Source organism: Thermobia domestica, chromosome 8, assembly GCF_964235325.1.
Source record: "Thermobia domestica chromosome 8, izTheDome1.hap1.1, whole genome shotgun sequence".
In the NCBI taxonomy this organism is placed as follows: Eukaryota; Metazoa; Arthropoda; class Insecta; order Zygentoma; family Lepismatidae; genus Thermobia; species Thermobia domestica.
Genome location: NC_137461.1, coordinates 36,143,507 through 36,164,881, shown reverse-complemented (window position 1 = coordinate 36,164,881; position 21,375 = coordinate 36,143,507). Strand labels below are relative to the sequence as shown.

At 36.1% G+C, this 21,375-nt stretch overlaps 1 protein-coding gene across 1 annotated transcript; it reads left to right on the top strand.

The window, feature by feature from the left end:
- Window positions 1-251: 251 nt before the first annotated feature.
- On the top strand, window positions 252-13,136 carry LOC145692084 (uncharacterized). Its single transcript, XM_081767377.1, has 6 exons — window positions 252-362; window positions 1,464-1,712; window positions 2,196-2,616; window positions 3,145-3,329; window positions 6,043-6,208; window positions 12,514-13,136. Exons 1-6 carry the CDS (start codon window positions 252-254, stop codon window positions 12,990-12,992), a joined length of 1,611 nt encoding a protein of 536 aa, XP_081623503.1. The 3' UTR covers window positions 12,993-13,136.
- The last annotated feature ends 8,239 nt before the right edge of the window (window positions 13,137-21,375 follow it).

Genomic DNA, 21,375 nt, shown 5'->3' with positions numbered 1-21,375 from the left:
TTGGTAATTTGTTTACTTTCGTTCCGCGAAATATTTTATGCAGGACTTCCCTCGAGGGAAAAAAAAGATGAAGAAATTGTTCTGATCGCTCATAAGTCTTGATTAAAATAAGAACACTCGCTCATAAGTCTTGATTAAAATAAGAACACTTTCATCAACTCATTGCTGTGTGTAAATAATTATTAGAACAAGTTATAACATTGTCTGTTTGTTTCTTTTCTATATAAGAAAACTGTATTGATATAACAGCCATGCGTCTCCTGAATGAGAGGGACATGGAGCAGCTTATTCCACAGATCGGACTCCGTGCTAAATTCCGGGAGAAGTGGACTGTTTGGTCTCAAGCTGTCGACACTCAAAATGTAAGAGCATTTCCAAATGATACTTATGAATTGACACAGTACTTGTACAAAGAAAATTGGTACAAAAACGTTTAGTGTGGAAAAAGTAGTTTATAGAATAAGAATATCATATAACATTTTTCTTGTATAATATACGTTGTGTGGACAGTTGATCATGAGCATATACTTTGTACTAAGCACCCATTGAAAATGGTCTCATGTATAATTACCTGCGAAACAAGAATATACAAGTCACATCTTTGTGTTGGACAGAGAGAGAGATGGGGTTTTGTAGGAGCATAGCGTTGTATTGATACATTCTTTTGGTTTTGTTTTTCAATGTGCAAACAATCAAATATTGTAAAGACTTCCAGTTTAATTATAATATTTTTATTTTTAATCTCATACTTAGCGCTAAGCTTATATGAGGAATACTTTATTTTAGTTGAATATACGTTAAATGTTATATAATAAATAATATATTAACTGGTTCAAAGGTGATTTTCGTTGGATTTTCCTACCTGTTGCATTAGAGTGTCTTTAACTACGCACAATGCTGGGTCGCTCCGTGTTGTCAGATGCGAGTATTTTTTTTTAATTGTTTTATCGTTAGTTGCCTTCTGATGTCCCACACAGAGACATTTTCCTTTATTGATCCGTTGGGAAAGACAGAGAATGCAGTCAGTAAATACTTGCTTTTATTAATAGGTTTGAAATTTGAAGTACGTAGTATAACCACCCTTAGTTAGGTTATGAAGTCCAATCTCTTCGGGCCGAAACTTGTAAATCACGAAGTAGTAACCCAGAGGATGTTTACACCAATTTAGCTCTTCCTTTCTGCTCAAGATACTACTTTCCTAGAACTTGACTGTTTCATATCGTTTTTTTATAAAGTTTGTTTCTCATTCTTACTGTAAAATACTCAGCTTTTCGTGAAGCTTTTCTAATCACTCAGCGACCTTTTTTCTTCGGACAGTGACAATTCGTTTTTAATTGTTGTGGCTTGCATACGCTTTCCTGTAACTTTTAAAAAGTGAATTATGAGTGTATAAAGTTTGCTTCTGAATAATGCTTCTCAACCGTACTTTCCAGTATGTATGTATTTAATATGTTTATTTGTAGGCTAACCCTTCCTTTGAACCAGAGTTTGAAGATTCCATACTGGACATATCTACGAGTGTATTAAAAGCAACTGGTGCAGACGAAGTATTTTTACAGCGTCGAACGAACACAGCAAAAACTTTACAGGACACTACGGAACCAATTGTTGGACAAGAAGAATTAGCAACTTCAAATCAGCAAATTCAGCTTCATGAGCCACTGTGTGCAAGGAAAGATTTTGGAGTAAACACGGAACAAGATGATAATTTTGTAAGTTATTGATACAATGAGCTTTTTATTTTATATTTGTACCTATAGCCGGGCTCACTTTACTGAGCAGCGTACTTGCGGACGCTTTGTAATGCACTGCTAAACAAGGCCGCTTCGAAACCATAGATGTGAGAAATAACCAAGTTCTCAATGACAATTCGTCATTTTAAAAAAGTACCTTTCACTCTGTTCACATACATAGTATTGTTCCAGTTTCATTGTTCTCAATTTTATCATACCATATTTATTTTACTGTGAACAATTCCTTGTATATTCAGTCACTGTTCATACAAAAATATTTACGACAAATTAAGTAGCAGCATTTGTTCTATGCTTCCTTGAAGATTTTAAATTACCTTTCACTCTTCATGCACTACCTTTATTCAAGCTTGTACCTGTTTTCTCGAATAGAACTCTCTTCTATTAAGCATGAACATTAGATCATCCAATATGCAATATATGTTTCGGTGATTTATATTACAGGTTCTCAAAGTACTACAGAACTCCATAGATGGGAAAGGTCTTATTGCAGCAGGAAATACAACCGGCGGACTTTTAACACAGAGGCAGAGAAAAGAGCTTGGTAGAATAATAATCAGAGCGATAGTAGATGATAGCCCATCCTTCAAAGTTCACGCAGAAATCTTTAGAAAGTTAGCTCTTGAAATAAGAAAAATATTTCCGAAGGAGCTTCCAGCTATTTACTTCACTTCTTCATTAAGTGCTACCCCTTACCAAAAGAAACGGAACGCTAGTGGCATATTGTATGAAGCTTATATATCAAGGCGCAGAAGATTCCGCGAACTTGGGGAGCTTCCTGGATTCAGTAGGTCGAGAAACTCAAGACCCTCCTCACCAGCAGCACTAACAGATTCCAACTGTACTGAAGATGATACTGAAGTCGGTAAGTATTTTTTTTCAGATGCTACTTCTTAATACTTACTGTAACGGTAAGAAAAAAAGCAAACAATAAGATATGCCTAACACATTTTATAAATGATCAGTTTTTAAACTGTAAAATGTTATTTACAGAAGAAGCATTTGCCTATTATTAAAATTGTATACAGTTGCTATAATACAATAAATCTATAATAAGAAACGTAATACAGTAGAAGGAATTCATATACATAAGAAATTTCTACACAAGAGAACAATTTGTTTATTTCTAGAATTAGTTCTTAATAATGTTATGCCGCTCTTTATATAACGGTAACCAAGAAAGTTCTCTCGCTTTTCCACCCACATTTTCGAACATCGATATGTCACCTTAGACGTACGTGGAAGATCAAAAATAGTTCCCATCAACATCGACGACTTCTGCCAACGATTTTTTTTACATATCTGGACTCTAGTACTTTTATAGAATATAAAATATTAAAAAGCATTAAAATCAGATACCTGAAACGTCACCTCAATATTTACTTTCTTTCAGTTGCTTCATCTGTGGCTGAACACCTGCAGTGGCTGAGTAATACAATCCATCCATGGTCCCTCGTCGAGCTGTATTGGAAGGAAACCGTAGACTCTCGGCTAAAATATTTAGAAGATACTGAAGTTACTCTTAGCGAGTATTTCAATAAATACCCAGCCTTGAAGCAACAACAGGGATATCAACTGGTAAGTGGTGTAGGGGGATGTGTTAGTGCATTCGTTATTTGTTCACTATATTCGAATCAAATGCTACATACGAATAATTTTTACCGTTCCTTTTGAATCTTACCCCTCACAAGCAGCAGCTTCCGTTTTGACGAAGAATTGTCTGATAGATACGAAATTCCATGGTATGCTTTTTCTTGTAAGAGAAAAAATACAAAATATTCCATTACAAAAAGTGTAAGATCCAATTTGAGAGCAGCAAATTGTTATATTTCATACTATTAAGGGATTTATTTTCTTTTTTTGTATATGTGAAAGCTGTTTTAGTTGTTTCTCTTGAGTAAATCGTTATCTCTTTCTTTCTCAAGAAGCAAGGAAGCAAGTCAGCAACTTTGTAGTGTGTAAGTTTGAGTATAGTTTATGTAGCTTCAAGGATTAAATTACATCGGTTGTCCTGTGGTTTCGCAGGCGAGAATTTTGGAAATGAACGTAATATTTGTATGTATCTCCATTCTCCAATTTAAAGCTAACGAGGGTACCTACTTAAATATGTTCACAATTCACAAACTGATATTGTCAGCTATACGGTCCGTCATGATTTATAATATTTTAGTGTCATTCGCTAACGTTCCTAGAAACATTTCTGTTTTTTAGATGATAGGATAAAGTGTGATGCAGGGGGAAGTGTAGGTGATCAGCATCAGCACCTTAACATACACAACCATTTTGTAGTACGTTTGGATTCGATAAACCTCATATTCTATGCCTGACCTGAAACCCAGAACTACCTATCTCGTGGGAACATGAAAGCAATTGTAAAACAAACAGTCAAACTTAGGTGAAGTTCGCCAGTGAGTTTATCTACCACTAAAATCCCATCAAAATCTGCTTAATGTTTTTCGAGTAATTGAGGAACGAACATAAATTCTAAAAATAGTTGTTTTGCCTTCTCAACTATCGTGACAATCTATTTCTCTTATATGAAATTTTGTAACAAATTTAGGGACGCGCATGACTTTTAAATTGTTTGATAATATGTATAGAGTAGAAAACCAATGCATTTACTTGTCTTCATCTCAAAGCTCTTAGAAAGAAATTATATACAAGTGTTACTTTTAATTGATCACTGTACTATAAAGGTGACCAAGAAAGTTCTGTCGCATTTTCGCCCACCACATTCGAACATCGGTATATCACCTAAGACGTACCTCGAATATCAAAAATAATTCCCATCAGCAGCGATCACTTACCACGTTCTGGAAGCCCATGGATTTCATTACGGTAGAACTTGGTGGGCTGTGAAACGAAGACGGTATCAAGTGCATTTTGCACCTCTACTAGGGATTTGAATTGGCGTCCTCTAAGGTGATTGTCCAAGGAATGGAACAGATGATAATCGGACGGTGCATTTTACGGGGAGTATGGCGAATGCAATAGTGTTTCCCATCCAAGGCGTAGAATGGTGTCCCGAGTCAACCTAGTCACGTGGGGCTTAGCTTTGTCCTGTACCAGGAGGACCCCTTTACGATTCAGAAGTCCTAGCTCCAGAGTTTTGAGTTTGTCTTGAACACGGCTCAACTGGTGACAGCACACAGTTGCATTGATGCTCTGACCAGCTGGTAGCAGTCCCCGATGCATGATGCCGCGAGTATTGTACGAAACACGCAGGAGACCTTCTTGTTGTGCAGTGCTGCTTTGGGCTGTTTTGGAACCGGTTCATGGGATGCTAACCAATGATGACGGCGCCGTGGAGCTTCGTACAGGATCCATTTCTCATCACATGTCAACACCCTGTCCAGAAGTGGCTCCTTCCCCAGATAAGACAACAAAGAAACAGAGATGTCTGCTTGCGTTGCCTTCTGGCCCGGAGTCAAATCATCTGGGACTCATCGACGTAACTTGTAGTGCTTCCTAGGCTGATGGAGGCGCTGCCGAATGGTTTCTCTACTCATAGTGAATTGTAGTGCCAGTTCCTCAAATGTTTGTCCATTGTTCGCCTCAATTGCTGTCTGAAGATCTTCATTTTGAACGTGTGTTGGTGTTCCGATACGTGGTGCGGTTTTGAGTGTTTCGTCACAGTCCTTAAACTTGTTGAATCTCCGCTACAGCATCGTTTGACCCCAGTTTGAACTCGTACAGCATACAAGCTTCTATGATGCTCTGTGGAGGTCCCATGTTCACTCTGTTTTTATGCACGTTCACGGTGTAACTGAGCTGGCAGAACCAGGTAGTATGTTGGATATACCCACACCAACATAACTTCGCCTTCTCTCCATTCGCATTCAACACACAATGTGAGGGCCAATTGAACACAGACCTCCACAAAAACGACAGAACTTTCTTGGTCACCTTTATAAATACCAATTACTGACAAATGCCTTAAATCACTGATGACCAAATAGTGGCTCGCTGCCCAATCAGACCCGCGAATAAAATGTATATATATATATGATTGGTTTATGTTTCGACTGCATGAATACCAGCAAGAATATAGCTGATTACTTTAATTTATCTAAAACGCGATTTGATTTTCAACTGTGAAGAAACAAATCTTTATCCTTCTGGCTACCAAACCTATTCTCCATGGTGAGGTCATTAATACCTGACTGGTTTAGAAAAAGCACTTTTTTACAGTTACTCCCAAATGTTAATAATTCAATAGTTTCTATGTAATAGGCTATATATGGCAGAGATATTAATAGGTTTCTGACATCAACACTGCTTTTTATTTCAGTTACTTACCGATTTTGACTACAAGGAACCTGGAAAGAACTATTCACTGTTTAGTGGTATACTTAGGGTCCGTGATAAAATAATAAAAATAGCAACTGAGAAGCAGAAAAACTCCAGAGACCGTGACTACAAAAGCCAAATCGAAGACCTCCTAGCAGCAGTAACAGGTAAAAAGTATAAACAACATAATATTATTCAACACTTTTATTTTCGTTTCTGATTAAAATACAGGGTGTCGCGCAACCAACTTACAAATTTCAAGTTCCAGAACTACTAAATATCTCGATTAAAATGCGGTTTTTTGAAAACTTGAAAGGGACAAAAGTTGCAGAGTGTCAACAGAGCTATTAGATGGATTAGCTCACTAAAATATGTGGGCCCCATGGGTCCCAACTTGGATTTTTGAAATTGGAATGCCCGTTTTATTGCAAATTCCATATTTACGGATAAATCTCAATCAGAATATGTTCTGCTCAAAACTGTAGGATGTAAGTCGTGGGCTCTACAGGGCCCGAAAGTAGATTAGCGGTGAGAAATGTTAATGGTTCCGGAAGAATCTGCTATAAAAGAGGGAGTAGCAATTTCAAAAATCAAAGTTGGTCTCCACATATTTAAAGTGATTCGCCCGCCTGATATCTCTTTACTTTTGTCTTCTTCAAATTAAATAATTTCTCTCATTATTCTAACCGACATCATTAGGCAATCCGGAACCTTTCATATTTCTCACCATTAATCTACTTTCGGGTCCTGTAGGGTTCAAAACTTACATTCTACAGTTTTGAGCAGAACCATAGCCGTCTTTAGAAAGGCCCCGGCCTTCGGTGTGGCAACGCTGTTCCCCACACCACTCGACGTCCATCGCGAGCAACGCGGGGACATCTTTTTCTGCTTTCGCTGCAGGTTGTTTTCCTTTCTTTTATTCACTTCCTTTTGTCAAATTTTATTATTTTGTCCAACAAACAAATAGAATTTTTTTGTTGAATGAAATAAACAAGCGACTAATATAGCGTACCCTACCTAAGTTAATAATAGATACTCAAAAAGTAACTGACTAATATAATATAATTAGTAAGATATGTTTAAAATACAAGGATTATAGCAACAAGTTGACTAGAATAATATAAAAACCATTCATAAAATTAGAAGTACTCATAAAATAAGGTTACAAAATATATTGACAAGGAAAGGTAAACGAACAGCAGGATAGGCTTAATATCACTAAGTTGACAATTGAATTGAAGTTCAGTGTTCTTTTCAGCACTGAGGCTATCTGTATGAGCGACAATGATATATACATAAAGTCATATTCTAGTTTTATGTACATTTACATAAGTATTCATAAGCACGGGCACCCGAAGGTGGGGGCCCGGCTCCCCTGGCTCACGTATAAATATGTGTGTATTATAACAAATTTCTTAGGAGTTCCTTAATACAAATAAAAAATACCAAACGTAATATAGCAACCTGGGAGATACCCCCTAGAACATTTTCTTCGGCGCCCATGTCCATAAGTGTTATAGATAATAAATATACAATATATTTATACAAATTTGGCAGAATTGCCAGAACTGTAGGTCTATCGAAAACCGTTCTTATGCTGAAAGGATGTCTAATTTCCTTCTATTCCTTTCTTTTACAACAGATTGCTTCATTAATTTTGAGTAGTTATTCAAAAGAATATTACATATAATAGAAACAATGTTTCCTACCAATTTTTCATTATGGTGGCATGGATTTACAATATTATACAAACAATCAAGAATGTTATTGTCTCTGCTTATCCCTAATATACTTAAGCGATGCAAGACTAATTTCTGATTATTGTTTGAAATGAACTTGTTCTCATATTCTTTAGATATTAACACCTGCATGATGGCAAATACATGTTTGCATACTCTTACAATAAAATCTGATGGTACCGACAATTTGCCTCGATTTATGTTAGTAAAGTATTCATCTTTTGATTCCTCTTTCTGTATCAATATATCATTACATGCATCACAGTTAAATTTGTGTGCTGTCTTGAAACACACATATCCACATACGTACAGAAATGCAGAATCATCTAATGTAACACTGCTCAAATAGTCTTTATTTAGAATATCAAGAAACAAACTATCAATATCATCTTTACTGTTTACAAATTCGTTATGATCATGCAGTATTTCACTTGAGAATGAAACATTTCCATATCTTGCGGAACGAAGTCCTAATATACCTTTGATCCTGAGCTTCCGTTCAGCTTCTGTCACCTGTGCTATTGTGATATTGTAATTTCCTCCTGCTAACTGTCTATATTGACCAAAACGAGATTCCAGTTTATCGGTTTGAAATTTGCCTGTTAGTACATAACTAACTTTTAAAACCCTTATTGAGTACAATATAATTTCTTTCATTACGAAAGTGCAGTGATACAAAGCATTATATGTGTCTTTGGTCAAGCTACCGATTTCAGAATTTGCACTGTTCATTTCCTTCCATTTATCCAACCAAGCCATAAAATTGTCAAGGAAACGTATCCGAATGTCATCAGCATCCTCAAACGGTTTCTTTAAAGGATTGTTTTGCAGACAGTGTGTCATAGGTCTTTTGATGTTCAAAATCGACCACCATGTCAAAATGAGATTTACAAAATATGCTGTACCCTCATAACCAAGCACACATAACGCCGATACAGTAACTTCATTAAACACGTCAACGACCAAATTAACCTTCTGTCTTTCAAAATTGTCAGGACATACACTTGAAAATTTCAAGTGAGGCGCTAATTTAACCAGCTTACTTCTTTCTTTCTCATACAACTGACGTATTTCTGAAAACGAAGCCTCAATAACATAATCACTCTGCATAACAGTTAATTCTGTATTTGACAGAGGTTTATCTAAGCTACGCCAAAAAGGTATGTGAAATGTTTTGGTTTCATTTCTTACATTCAGCCAATTATTGCGAATATTTTTAAAAACATGAACACTGTCATATTGTACAAATATTTTTAAAGGATTGCCTTCAATATGAAAATAATATTTAGAATCTGATGTTGCTGTTAAAATATTAAACATAACACGATTGATTCTGTTGTTATCGCTTATTATGCATAAAGTCTTGAGACCTGACATTTGCATCTGCATTATTACATTTTTTGTCATTATTGCTAACTCTGAACCTTTCACCTGTTTGACGGGAATTAATTTGACAACTTCTTTGAATGTTCCAAAAGCAGAACTGATTAGGAATGCAACAACACTATTTGCTAAAATTTCGGAATTATTAGACGAAAAACCAAATAAATGTCCACTTTTATAATCTAAACTTTGCTTAACATGAATTTCGTCAACTAATAGGTTCACAATTTTGTCATTTTCTGTAAGACTCTTAGTAACATGTTTTAAAAAATGGATATTCTCCTCTTCACAAGCAGGATTTACAGCAAACGAAGCAGACAGCTTTTGCAAATATCTTGGATGTGGTAAAGATAAAATATTATTAACTCTAATTACATCATAACATTTGACAGACTGCATGTATATCAAGAATGCATTTAAAATTGTATTTACATTGTATTTCGGTTTCTTTGAAAATAAAAGACAGAACTGATCATACAAAAATGCTAATTTCTGTAGTGTAGCCTCGGAGCTTTTACTGTCATCATTCTGAACAGTAGATTTTAATTGTTCAAATGAAGCACTAATTTGGGCAATTAACAGTTCTTTGTTGTTATCTGGAACTTGATAACTGTCACAAAATTCGACGAGTTGAAACAATTGACTCCACTGTCGAAGTATACCATTTCTACAAATAGGTATTTTGTTGTTACACACTAACATGTCATTAGGCAAGATCCCTCCGTTCATGTGTACTTTAGTATGAAAATTTTGATCTATTCTAATACTGCAACTAAGTTTTGGAGCATTAGCAAGATCTAATTTATACAACAAACAACATGCATTGTTTTGAAAAATAGACCAATTGCTTTTGTTTACCTTATTCCTAATGGATGCAGAAAAAACCTGAAAATCTTTAATTAAGTTGTCTTCCTTATGGCGTTTTTCTTCAGCTTCTTTCTGTCTTTTTTGCAGATTAGTAAACTCTTCTCTTCTTTCTTCCGGATCTTTTCGTTTCCTTGAAGCTTTGTTGTCACTCAAATAAGATGGAAGGTTTGGAAAAAAATTCGGAACGGCACCTTCACATAAAATGGGTTGTTCGCGTTTATATTCACGAAAATTTCCACTCCCATCTTTGTATTTCTCCACATAACTTAAATCACACTCTTTAAAATGTTTTATACACACCACTGACCTGTCTGATGGAGTCCAGTTGGCTCGTGGGATAGCCCGAATCCATCGTTCACGTAAGTCCTTGTTTTTTGGAAATCGAAAACACTTTACATATCCTTCCTCCTTAATTGTTTTGGCGTAATTACTTTGACACCCAGGCACAACACATTTATCTGGCATTCTGTCCCCTAATTTCCATAAATGTGACACTTCACAGCACCAAAATAACAACACGTTTTTCTGACAGCGTGTGATTTTCACCATTTACTGAAAGGCAAATGTCTCAGCCGATAGGACGTTCGCGCTGCGTTGCCAAGTTTCTATGGCGGGGCCTTCCTAGAGATAGCTATGGCAGAACACAATCTGGTTATTTTTTCTCCGTAAATATGGGATTTGCAATAAAAGATGGGGTTCGAATTTCAAAAATCGAAGTGGGACCCATGGGGCCCAAACATGACCCCACACATCTTAGTGTCCTAACCCATCTAATAGCTCTGTTGACACTCTGCAAATTTTGTCTCTTTTAAAGTTGTCAAAAAACCGCATTCTAACCGAGATATTTAGTAGTTCTGGAACTTAGACAAGTACTTCATAAGAGACGGCGTCCAAACTTTACCCTTTTATTCAAAGGCCTTGCACTTCATAATCGCAGCTAATTTTTTGTGTCGTACTTTCTTTGTGGCTGACTTGCATATGTACATAATTTGAAGTAGGGTTTTGCGGTGATCTGAGTGACCCTTCCCTTGTCAGTGTACCAATCTTTTCCTTTTGGGATTCCTGGAAGATTGTGTTCCAGAGTCAATAGTCATAACATGAATATTCAAGAACTCAAGCAAGGCATTGATGACGACGTTGTAGACATTGATGAGGATCTACGGAGGCGCGTGAACTACAACTTTGAGTAACAACTGCAACAACGCATTCATGTAGACGGAGAACATCTGCCTGAGGTATTTTTTTTAAGTAACCTTATATTCGGTGATAAATAAGTTGTATACTTGGTCGTACTTACAGACACTTTTAATTATTTTTTCCCAGCTTCTGTATATAATATATGACTAGTTGAAAGATGTCAGTTGGATTCGTACTACCCTGTATATAAATTTAGGAATTTTACAACATTATGGTATTTTAGTGCAATATCAACAATTATTATGCAAGAATAAAACTGCAAATAGCGCTAAGCTCGTTTCTCTTTAATTTAAAACTTCTCTAGAACGTACTGTTTTACAGTGGGCAAAACATAGTTTTGGGCTGGCACCGTCCACTCTGTTCCCCTTTGGGTTTGTGTTCATGTGTGATTTGTGTATGTGGGAGGCTTCAGAATCTTCACGATGTAGACTGTACCTCTCATTCTCCTCCACAGGTAAAAGTCGAATAAAGTGAGATATGGCTGCTTGAACAACTTTTCTCACGCCGTCGCTGTGGGAAAATTGATTCTTCTACACATTCAGAAGAGTGCAGTCTTCATCTGGATAATTTCAGTTAAATTTTCATAGAGTTGAACTTACTATGGAAGCCAGAGATTAAGTGAAGCTAAGTGAAGATAGATGTTGGTCTTTGACACACTATAGTTTGATGTATTGTTTGATTATCGAAGTGACTTCTTGGTAGTGACAATGAAGCTAGCCATAATAATATGATTTGCTTTGTTCGAAATTAATAGCACTTTGCCATCCACTGCGAAGCGTGTGATCTAAATCTGATTTTCTTACACTTCTTTATTAACAAATGTGTTTGTGACTAGTGTCCAGTAGACTTTTGTTCCCACATATAACATCATTTAGCTTTACATCTAACAAAGAACACATTATGCACTTTGAACAGATTCGTAATTATATTGTGGTTTCCTCCTATGTATTCTGACTTACTACAGACACCCTGTACTAAAATAATTCTCAAGTGCAAAAGAAAAACTACATCTTAAGGAGATTGGGGAACTACTGAATTAAAAAGTAGCGAATTCTGGTCTATAAAGCGAGAAATAATTGAGCATAGGAGCCGATGTGCTGACCATGTATTACCCAGTTGCATGTGCGCCATCTCGTCGGCCAAACTTCTTCATACACTGTGCAGCCAGGAAGTAGTTTTACTTTAACTTTTGTTTTCTCATTTCTAGTACATCTTTAACATTGTTCAGGACAGTCCTGTTCTGAACTAAACAATTTACAATAATATATATGTACCTTTCATTTCAGATTCCTGCCCTGATAGCAGATCGATAGTAGCCCTGCTGCTATTGCCGTATGTGCTGTCAGTTCCCGCAGTGCGAAAAAAGAAGAGTAACTGCCCGTGGAAGCCTTCACGTTCCGAGGTCAGAGATGGTTTCGTTACTAGAGTAGCCACTGATTCACACATATTACCAGCAATAGAAGCGCGTAAGGCCAAACTTGAGGCACTAAGCAGAACTTTTCAACCATTAGTGATCATTGTAGGTGAGTCTTTAGATAGTGTTTGCCACGCCGCAGTTGTGGTTAACAACACTATTTACAAACTCACAACACCACTTGAAGCTATTGACGTGGCTTACAAAATATTTCATGCTACAGGTGCATGCTACCCTGACGAAGCCATAGACGTATGGCTGTTTATTCAGAAAGCCTTCTATGAGATGACTACTAAATACGACAGGCCATCCCAAAGTGTGCTTCATTTACTTACCGACTTGCAGATATGAAAACCTGAAACTTTTGCTTCTGTTACGTAAACTAGAATACAAGTGTAGGTTTGCATATATTTAATATACTAGATTTATTTTATGTTTGTTACTTTTATAATTTGCAAAGAAGAAAAGTGATTTTGTAAAATCAGTTAATTTGAAGAAAGATGAATACTTGTAGTGGATGTAGTGCAAAATTTCCGTCCATAAGCAGCTTACTCATGCATATACGAAGAAAGTGTAAGGTTTTGGCAGGTACTAAAGAATTTCGCTGCGGAGAGGAGGGCTGCATCCGTTACTTTACAACTTCTGAGTCGCTTCGAAGACATCTACAAAAGCAGCACTCGCTTCCTGCTCTCCACACTTCATCTATTTGTAATGGAGCTGAATCCTACACAGAAAGAGTTCCCTTCTCGTCTGCTTCAGAAGCTCGTATTGACACTTTAGAATTAGTGCACGTAGGTACTGTAGAGTCACAATTTGTTTCTTTTGTATCTTCTCTGTATAGTTTATCAGGCGTTCCTCGTAATATCGTCCAATTAGTTGTTGACGAAGTATCAAAGTTGCTTACAACGTCAAAGGATATCATTCTGCATCGTTTTAACGAGTATCTGAATACTGAAAGACTTACTGTTCCTAATAATATCATGTCTATTCTAGATAAAGTTCTCACAGACCATGCAGGGTGTTTGTCATCCTTTAACACAGAGTATAAACGCTTCCAATTCTTTGAAGATAAGGGAACATTAATATCTCCTCTAGAAGTAACTGTAGGCCAACGAATGGAGTACAAGCCTATTCAGACTGAAGTAACTCTGGTATCGGCGCCGTGCACAATGCAGATCATACCAATTGCCTCAGTTTTTCAGAATTTCTTATGTATGAATGGAGTTTTAAAACACATTTTGCAGAACCTAAAAAGGCTACAAAATTGTACAGCTGGTATGGAAAACATAATACAAGGCAGAGTCTGGCAAGACATCATGGCCAAAACTGAAGAGCAGGATAGTTTAATGCTCCCGTTGATTCTTTTTTTTGATGACTTCGAGATAAGCAATCCTCTTGGTAGCCATGCTACCATTCATAAATTGGGTGCTGTTTATTTATCACTACCTTTTCTGCCTGGTCATTTGCTTTCACAATTGAATCATATATTTCTCTTAGCATTATTTCATGCATCAGACAGACTACAGTTTGGTAATGACATAATTTTTAAGCAAGTAAGTGAGCAACTTAACTTCTTGCGTAATACTGGCATTAATGTATCCACAGATGTGCACACGGGTAATATAAGGTTTCATGTTGTTTGTTTCTCAGGCGATAATCTTGGTCTAAACAGTATTTTGGGGTTTGTGGAAAGTTTTGTTGCAAACTGTTGCTGTCGAATATGTTCAGTAAATAAAAAACAGTTGCAGACCATGTGTTTTGAAAATCCATCCTTCATAAGGACAATAGTAAATTATGAACATGCTGTATTGTTACAGAATCCATCAGAAACTGGTATAAAAGAAAGATGTGTTTTTCTTGATACATTGCATGGCTTTCGACTTTTTGACCACGTGGCTGTTGATATTCTTCACAATTATTTTGAAGGTTGCTGTCGCTATGTCATGTCATTTCTTGTTGAATTTTTACTATTTCGCTCTAAACTTACTTCGCTTAACATTTTAGAAAGCAAATTGAAAGCTTTTAATTATGGGCCCGACTCAGGTTCAAAACCCACAAACTGCATTGTTGTTGATGGTTGCAATGTAAGAATTAAAACATCAGCTGCTGAAATGATGGTATTGGTAAGATACTTCGGTCTGATAATTGGAGAGTATGTACCCACAGACTGTGAGGTGTGGGAGTTGTATTTATATCTACGTAAAATTATGGATAGACTACTTAATCCCCGAGTTTGTATTGATTCCACAGAACAGTTGCAGTTTATGATTGCAGATTTTCTTGAGTTGTACCAGAATTTGACGAAATTACACCTAACACCTAAGTTCCATTTTTTGGTGCATTATCCAGACATGCTACTAAAATTTGGACCCCTCACCCAGGTTTGGACTATGCGCTTTGAGGCTAAGCATAGAATATCAAAGATTGCTGCAAAGGCCTCTTGTAACCGACTGAATATTTGTAAAACTATAGCATTAAGAAACCAGCTACTCCTGAATGATATTTTTATTAAAAACAAAACGTTGGATACCTTTGCATGTGCAAAGAAAGTAAAAGTTAGTAATTTAACTAATCACCTTCTGTGTGAGCGGTTTGATCTGCGGCAATCAAAGTTGTTCGTAGTGAAGTGGATTAAAGTTAAGGGTCAGAGGTTACATGTTTCTTCTGTTGTCACAGTAGATCTATGCACTGATACATTTATGCCTTTGTTTGCACAAATTACTAAAATATGTGTTGCTGATGATGGAAGAGTTTTTTTCTTATGTTCTCTGTTTCAAACAGTGGAATGGGACTTGCATTATTTTGCATATCATGTACATAGAACCAATGAGAATGACTGGTTTCAGCCTTCTGCTCTGTTTTCTTTAGTGCCGAATGCAATTACTATCATGTGCGACAGTAAGATATACATAACTGTCAGAATGCCCTTAGACTAGCTTGACTAGCTTAGATTACATGGAGTTCCATCATTTTATATTTTATGTATATATTTTTTATTTTTGCTTGAGAAGTAAAAGAGAACTTTAATAGGTTTTGTCTTTCCTTTTTTATTGTAATTGTAAGAAGCTTATTTCTCATGAGTATAAGAGATGCAAACAGACAAAGGTTATGATGTCATGCTTATAAAAGGCTATTATTTACTATTATTCCATTTATGTCGAATCTATGAGCCACACAAGTCATTTAGTAGATGATATGGTAGAAAAGTATGTGTGTGTGGACATGGAACAGTGTGTTGTAAAATTTCTTTTTCTTTTTTCTTTTTTAAAATTGTTGCTTGGGAAGTTAAAGAGAGCTGTACTAGATCTAATTTAACAGGATTTGTTTTTCCTTTTTTATTGTAATTGTAAGAAGCTTATTTCTCATGAGTATAAGAGATGCAAACAGACAAATGTTATGATGTCATGCTTATAAAAGGCTATTATTTACTATTATTCCATTTATGTCGAATCTATGAGCCACACAAGTCATTTAGTAGATGATATGGTAGAAAAGTATGTGTGTGTGGACATGGAACAGTGTGTTGTAAAATTTCTTTTTCTTTTTTCTTTTTTAAAATTGTTGCTTGGGAAGTTAAAGAGAGCTGTACTAGGTCTAATTTAACAGGATTTGTTTTTCCTTTTTTATTGTAATTGTTAGAAGCTTATTTCTCATGAGTATAAGAGATGCAAACAGACAAATGTTATGATGTCATGCTTATAAAAGGCTATTATTTACTATTATTCCATTTATGTCGAATCTATGAGCCACACAAGTCATTTAGTAGATGATATGGTAGAAAAGTATGTGTGTGTGGACATGGAACAGTGTGTTGTAAAATTTTTTTTTTCTTTTTTAAAATTTTTGCTTGGGAAGTTAAAGAGAGCTGTACTAGGTCTAATTTAACAGGATTTGTTTTTCCTTTTTTATTGTAATTGTAAGAAGCTTATTTCTCATGAGTATAAGAGATGCAAACAGACAAATGTTATGATGTCATGCTTATAAAAGGCTATTATTTACTATTATTCCATTTATGTCGAATCTATGAGCCACACAAATCACTTGTTAGATGATATGGTAGAAAAGTATGTGTGTGTGGACGTGGAACAGTGTGTTATGAAATTTCTTTGATATGAAGGCGAAAATTAGTAAAATATACAGATGAGTCCAATTATCCGACATTTCCAATTAGTGAGGACCACAATTCACTCTAACGACCCTCCATTAGGGACTGTCATCCTCCCAATGCAACGAGTACACCTTTGACCGAGAGATACTTCGATGTTAATATATGAATAAAACATTTCGACACCCCTTCCAAGTAGTATTGGGCATCATCTCATTTGCCAAGTGCTAACAGAAACTGACTCTGAGCAACCTCGTTTGAGATTATCTTGTGCTTATATACACTATTCAAATGTTAACTATTGACGGATGTTAACTATTTATCTTAACAAGAAAAAAAAACTCATCTTACATGTAGTACTTTATTGCATTTGTTAGTTCTTCATTTCGATATTTTCGCCCGTGCTGGAGCCTTGGTCCCGGTCTCGAATAGAACGTACTGCAAACTAAAATAAATTGACAGTGTGTGAATTTCTTTTAAAGTTCTCTAAAGTAAAACATTCCACATGTCCCCAAAACACTAAACGTTGTCACTTTAACTTCTCGAACTGTGTCCTTTTGTTCTGGAGATGTAAAACGTATCGAGGAAAATATTTCATTTTTTAAATAATTTACCCTTCTCACTCTTTTGTTGTGTACACTACTTCGCTGAATGACTCAATTCCAGTCTGTTCTCCAGAACACAAATTTATTTTTATAATGGAAATAATTTTAATACGTTTACATCTCCAAAACGAAAAGACACAGTTCGAGCTGTTAAGGTGAAAGAATTTTAGTGCTTTAGGGACATGCGGAGTGTTTCGTATTACAAGGCTTTAAAATTCACATTGTGATAATTCTTTTAGTTTTCAGTAGGAGTTTTCAAGAGCAAGGCCCCAGCGCAGGCAGATATATTGAAAGGGAGATCCAACAAGGATAATAAAGCACCACATGCAAGGTGTGTTTCTCTTTTTCTTTGTTAAATATGCATCCTAGAGCCTATACAGATTATTATATAGTTATCTTAACTCTATTCAGCTTGAAGTCATGTATAAACTTCACTCGCGTTTATGTTATTCAAAAACATTAAATTCCACATATGCATTCGGACATGTCTAAAGGTTATTTAATAAATGATTCGCTTTGTCCAGCGTCTATAGCACACTATAAGCAAGAGTAAGTATGTACTCTTATGCCCATGAGAGAAAATAATACTTGGAATTGAACATCCCTCGTACTTAATTAAGTTTCTATTCACACATTATCGTAAAAGTTCATAATCTTTATATTATTCGTATTTCATAATTTTGTGTTGTTTTTTTGTTTGTAATTTTGTTTACATTATTTGTTGTATTACATTTGTTGAAACATTTCATGTAATCCCATATTGAAACGCAATTAATATTTCTTTGAACGAGAATGGCAAGTTTTTGTGTTTTTCAATTACCATACTTTTCATGTGTTGCATTTTTGTTATTTTGTAACAAAGTAATTTACAATAATGCTTTAAAATTAGAAGTGAATTAAAAGATAGTAGTTCAGTACAATGTTTATTCTTTTCTCCTGAAGAATGTAGCAATGTTTCATGTGTGAGAATGTGTAAAGTTATGTAATTTTTTTCACTATAATACAAGACGTTTGTAAAATTTCAACTGGTGTTTTCTATTCACAATATGTGTTTCGCTTATAATTGTATAAAGTATTGGTTGTAGGTACCCACTTCTCTTTAAGTTATATTTTGTTCATGGACCGGTCATGAGGACGAACGATAGTCCATTCTCAGCAGGAAAAGCAAACGGTAGACCGTACCTCGTTCTCTCTCTCTCTCTCTCTCTCTGTGTGTGTGTGTTTAGGTAGAAAATTTTCCAAAACAAATAAATTTATTTCGGGGTAAGGCAAAAAGAGAAATCCAACAGAAAACTAAAAGTCCATACTTAATATTCCCTCACTTTTCCAGGTCGATGAGAATACTGAAATTATAAACAATGCCAAAGCGTTAAGTTTATCTTACTCCCACAGAAGTTCAAACTGTACGCTGTTGAAAATAATTTATTTCATTATGATATATAGTGAGGGATGCCTATCTTGTTACAGTGAAACGCTGGAAGAAAGAATTTAGATATGATCGCACAAGTATACAGGATGACCGAAGTTCGCCACTCAGTGTCTACAGACCTAAGTTTGGCAACAAAATTAGCAGCTTAATGCTTGAAAATAGAAGTATGACTACTAATTGTTTAGCTAGAGAGGTGAAGGTGAGTAGCGGTCCGTTCACACCATGTTGAATGAGACACTGCACGTGAGGAAAGTGACAGGAAGATGGGTTCCCCAATAGTTAACACTAGTGGCGTAAGCAGAAGCTCTTCAAGTTCCCTAGTTCATATAATTCAAAGTGCTGGTACTCACATATCTTAATTTTATACCAGTTTGTGAATGTTTATTTTTGAATATTTTGCTCAAGGGTGTTAAAAACCCAAACATCCCCATGCGTACGCCACTGGTTGACATTTTTCCAATTGCGCTATGTGCAATGTTCACAAAGCGTTCTGGACTCATACCACAAGGATGCTTTGGTAAACAGATTAGTGACCATGTATGAAGTTTTTGAAAGTGAAAGTCCCACAGTTGTGTCATGGTATTAACGGGCTGATCCATAAGTATAAGGCAATACAACGTAAATATGTGGAGAAGGAAGTTTCTGTAGACCCAACTACAAATCCTTAGATCCATGGTAAAGGTAAGTACTTTGTTGGAAATTGGCAATTGATACAGCACAAACATGCAGGAATGTAAGGACCCTTTGCATTGTAGTACGAACAGATTTTTGGTTGGTGCAGCACGTACCGGTTGATTCTGTAACTCGTAGTGCAGGGTAGAATTCTAAACCTGTAAAGTAAAAGCTGAAGTGTTAATCGGAGGAAGATCATTTTCAAGATTAACTCTTCAGTCTTGACTTTACATGATATGCAACCCTGCATTACGCTTATATGTAGTCAGCAGGTACGTGCTGAATCAACGTAAAATCTGTTGGTCCGTACATTCTATGCATGGTATTGACTGCTAGAAAAGCAGGACGGCACAACATGCAGTACTGTGTTGGGAACACAGTACTGCATGTTGTGCCGTCATGCTTTTACTTGCGGAACACCCTTTCTATACGGGTGGCCCACACATTCACTACTTCAGTTACACCATGCTAGTTAGGGGACACACCAGTACAGCAAGATGTACCAACCTGCCAGTAATGGAGTTGATTCCTGCTTAACTTGTGGTGACCACTAATTGAAATTGAGTTACTTCTTTAAAGCAGTATGTACCTCCACTACATGAGGTTGGTAACGTACTGTCAGTAATGCAGTTCCGTCCTTCTCAGCTGTTGGTGACCACAATTCAACATTTCAGACTGTTGTTAACTCACGTAAAAACAGTTTGTGAATAACAGAAAAGCAGGAGGTAACCACCAGACTAACAGGCTGTGCTAAACTTTTTCGTTACGTCATTTGTGACTCATTACGTCACGGATAATTCGACGCGACGAGAACGAACTCCAGACCTGGCATGGTGTTCCCTCCTGCTGTACTTTTATACATGAAATTGCATTACTTAAGGAGCGCACCCGCGTAAATACGATGTATCCACACGGAAATCCTAGTCCTTTTTTTCTCAGTGTATAATATTTGTCATCCGTGAACAAAATATATCTAGAATGTATCCCAAAAACTGATCAAAGAGTGTCCAAAATGTATCTCAACTTCTGATGTGTTCAATTAGTATACGGGCTTGAAACGAATTTCAAAAGCGTCACAAAACTTCAGGCATTACACCTAGTTTATTTCCTGCAGTAAAGCTAAAAATAAATAAAATAAGAAACTCGAGGTGTCCCTGATTCTATTGCATGACATTTCTACGCGAATTTCTGATACATAACTTTGTACCATGTTTGCTATTGCGTTTTGTCCATTACATTCATTACATCCATTTTTCCAACTTTATTATGCGTATCGTTATTATTTCTTTACTGTGATAAAATAAAAAGTGCCATACCCATGAAAACTTAGGAAGGAAATTCGTTTGTTCCTTAAGACTTTTGACCTTAGATATAAACACATTTTCGTGAAGAACTCCCAGATCTGTACAATTTAATCAATATTCCTAACGTGCTGAAGAACTTTAAACGTGCTTAATATTTCATTTCCGAATCTACTATACACAACGTTCCTTTCAAATAATAAATACATTTTATTTTTGCTTTCGCGTTTTGCAACTGAAACATTTTCCTTTGTCGAGAATTATAATTCAGTACTTTTTCAACGTGAATTGTATTGCAATCACGAAGGTTTATTAAGTCAAATTAGGGATTACAAGGGCTAAGTTTTTCATTACCTTTACAAGTCCCAAAATTGTTTTCTGGTTTCAGTACGCTCCTTGATCTGCTCATATGAAAGAAGCATAGGGAATGTAGCGCCGCGAGAACTCGTCAGGGGTTCGAGTTCAAGCGAAACCACCGGTAGGACTTTTCGGATAACGTTCTGATCTTAATAAAGCTACTCCTATCCTTGCGAAAAGACAAAATCTCGTCAAATAGTCGCTTCCTCAATCTCACAAAATATTACGAGGTTCCTGGGACAGTGTCAAAGCAATAAACACGATT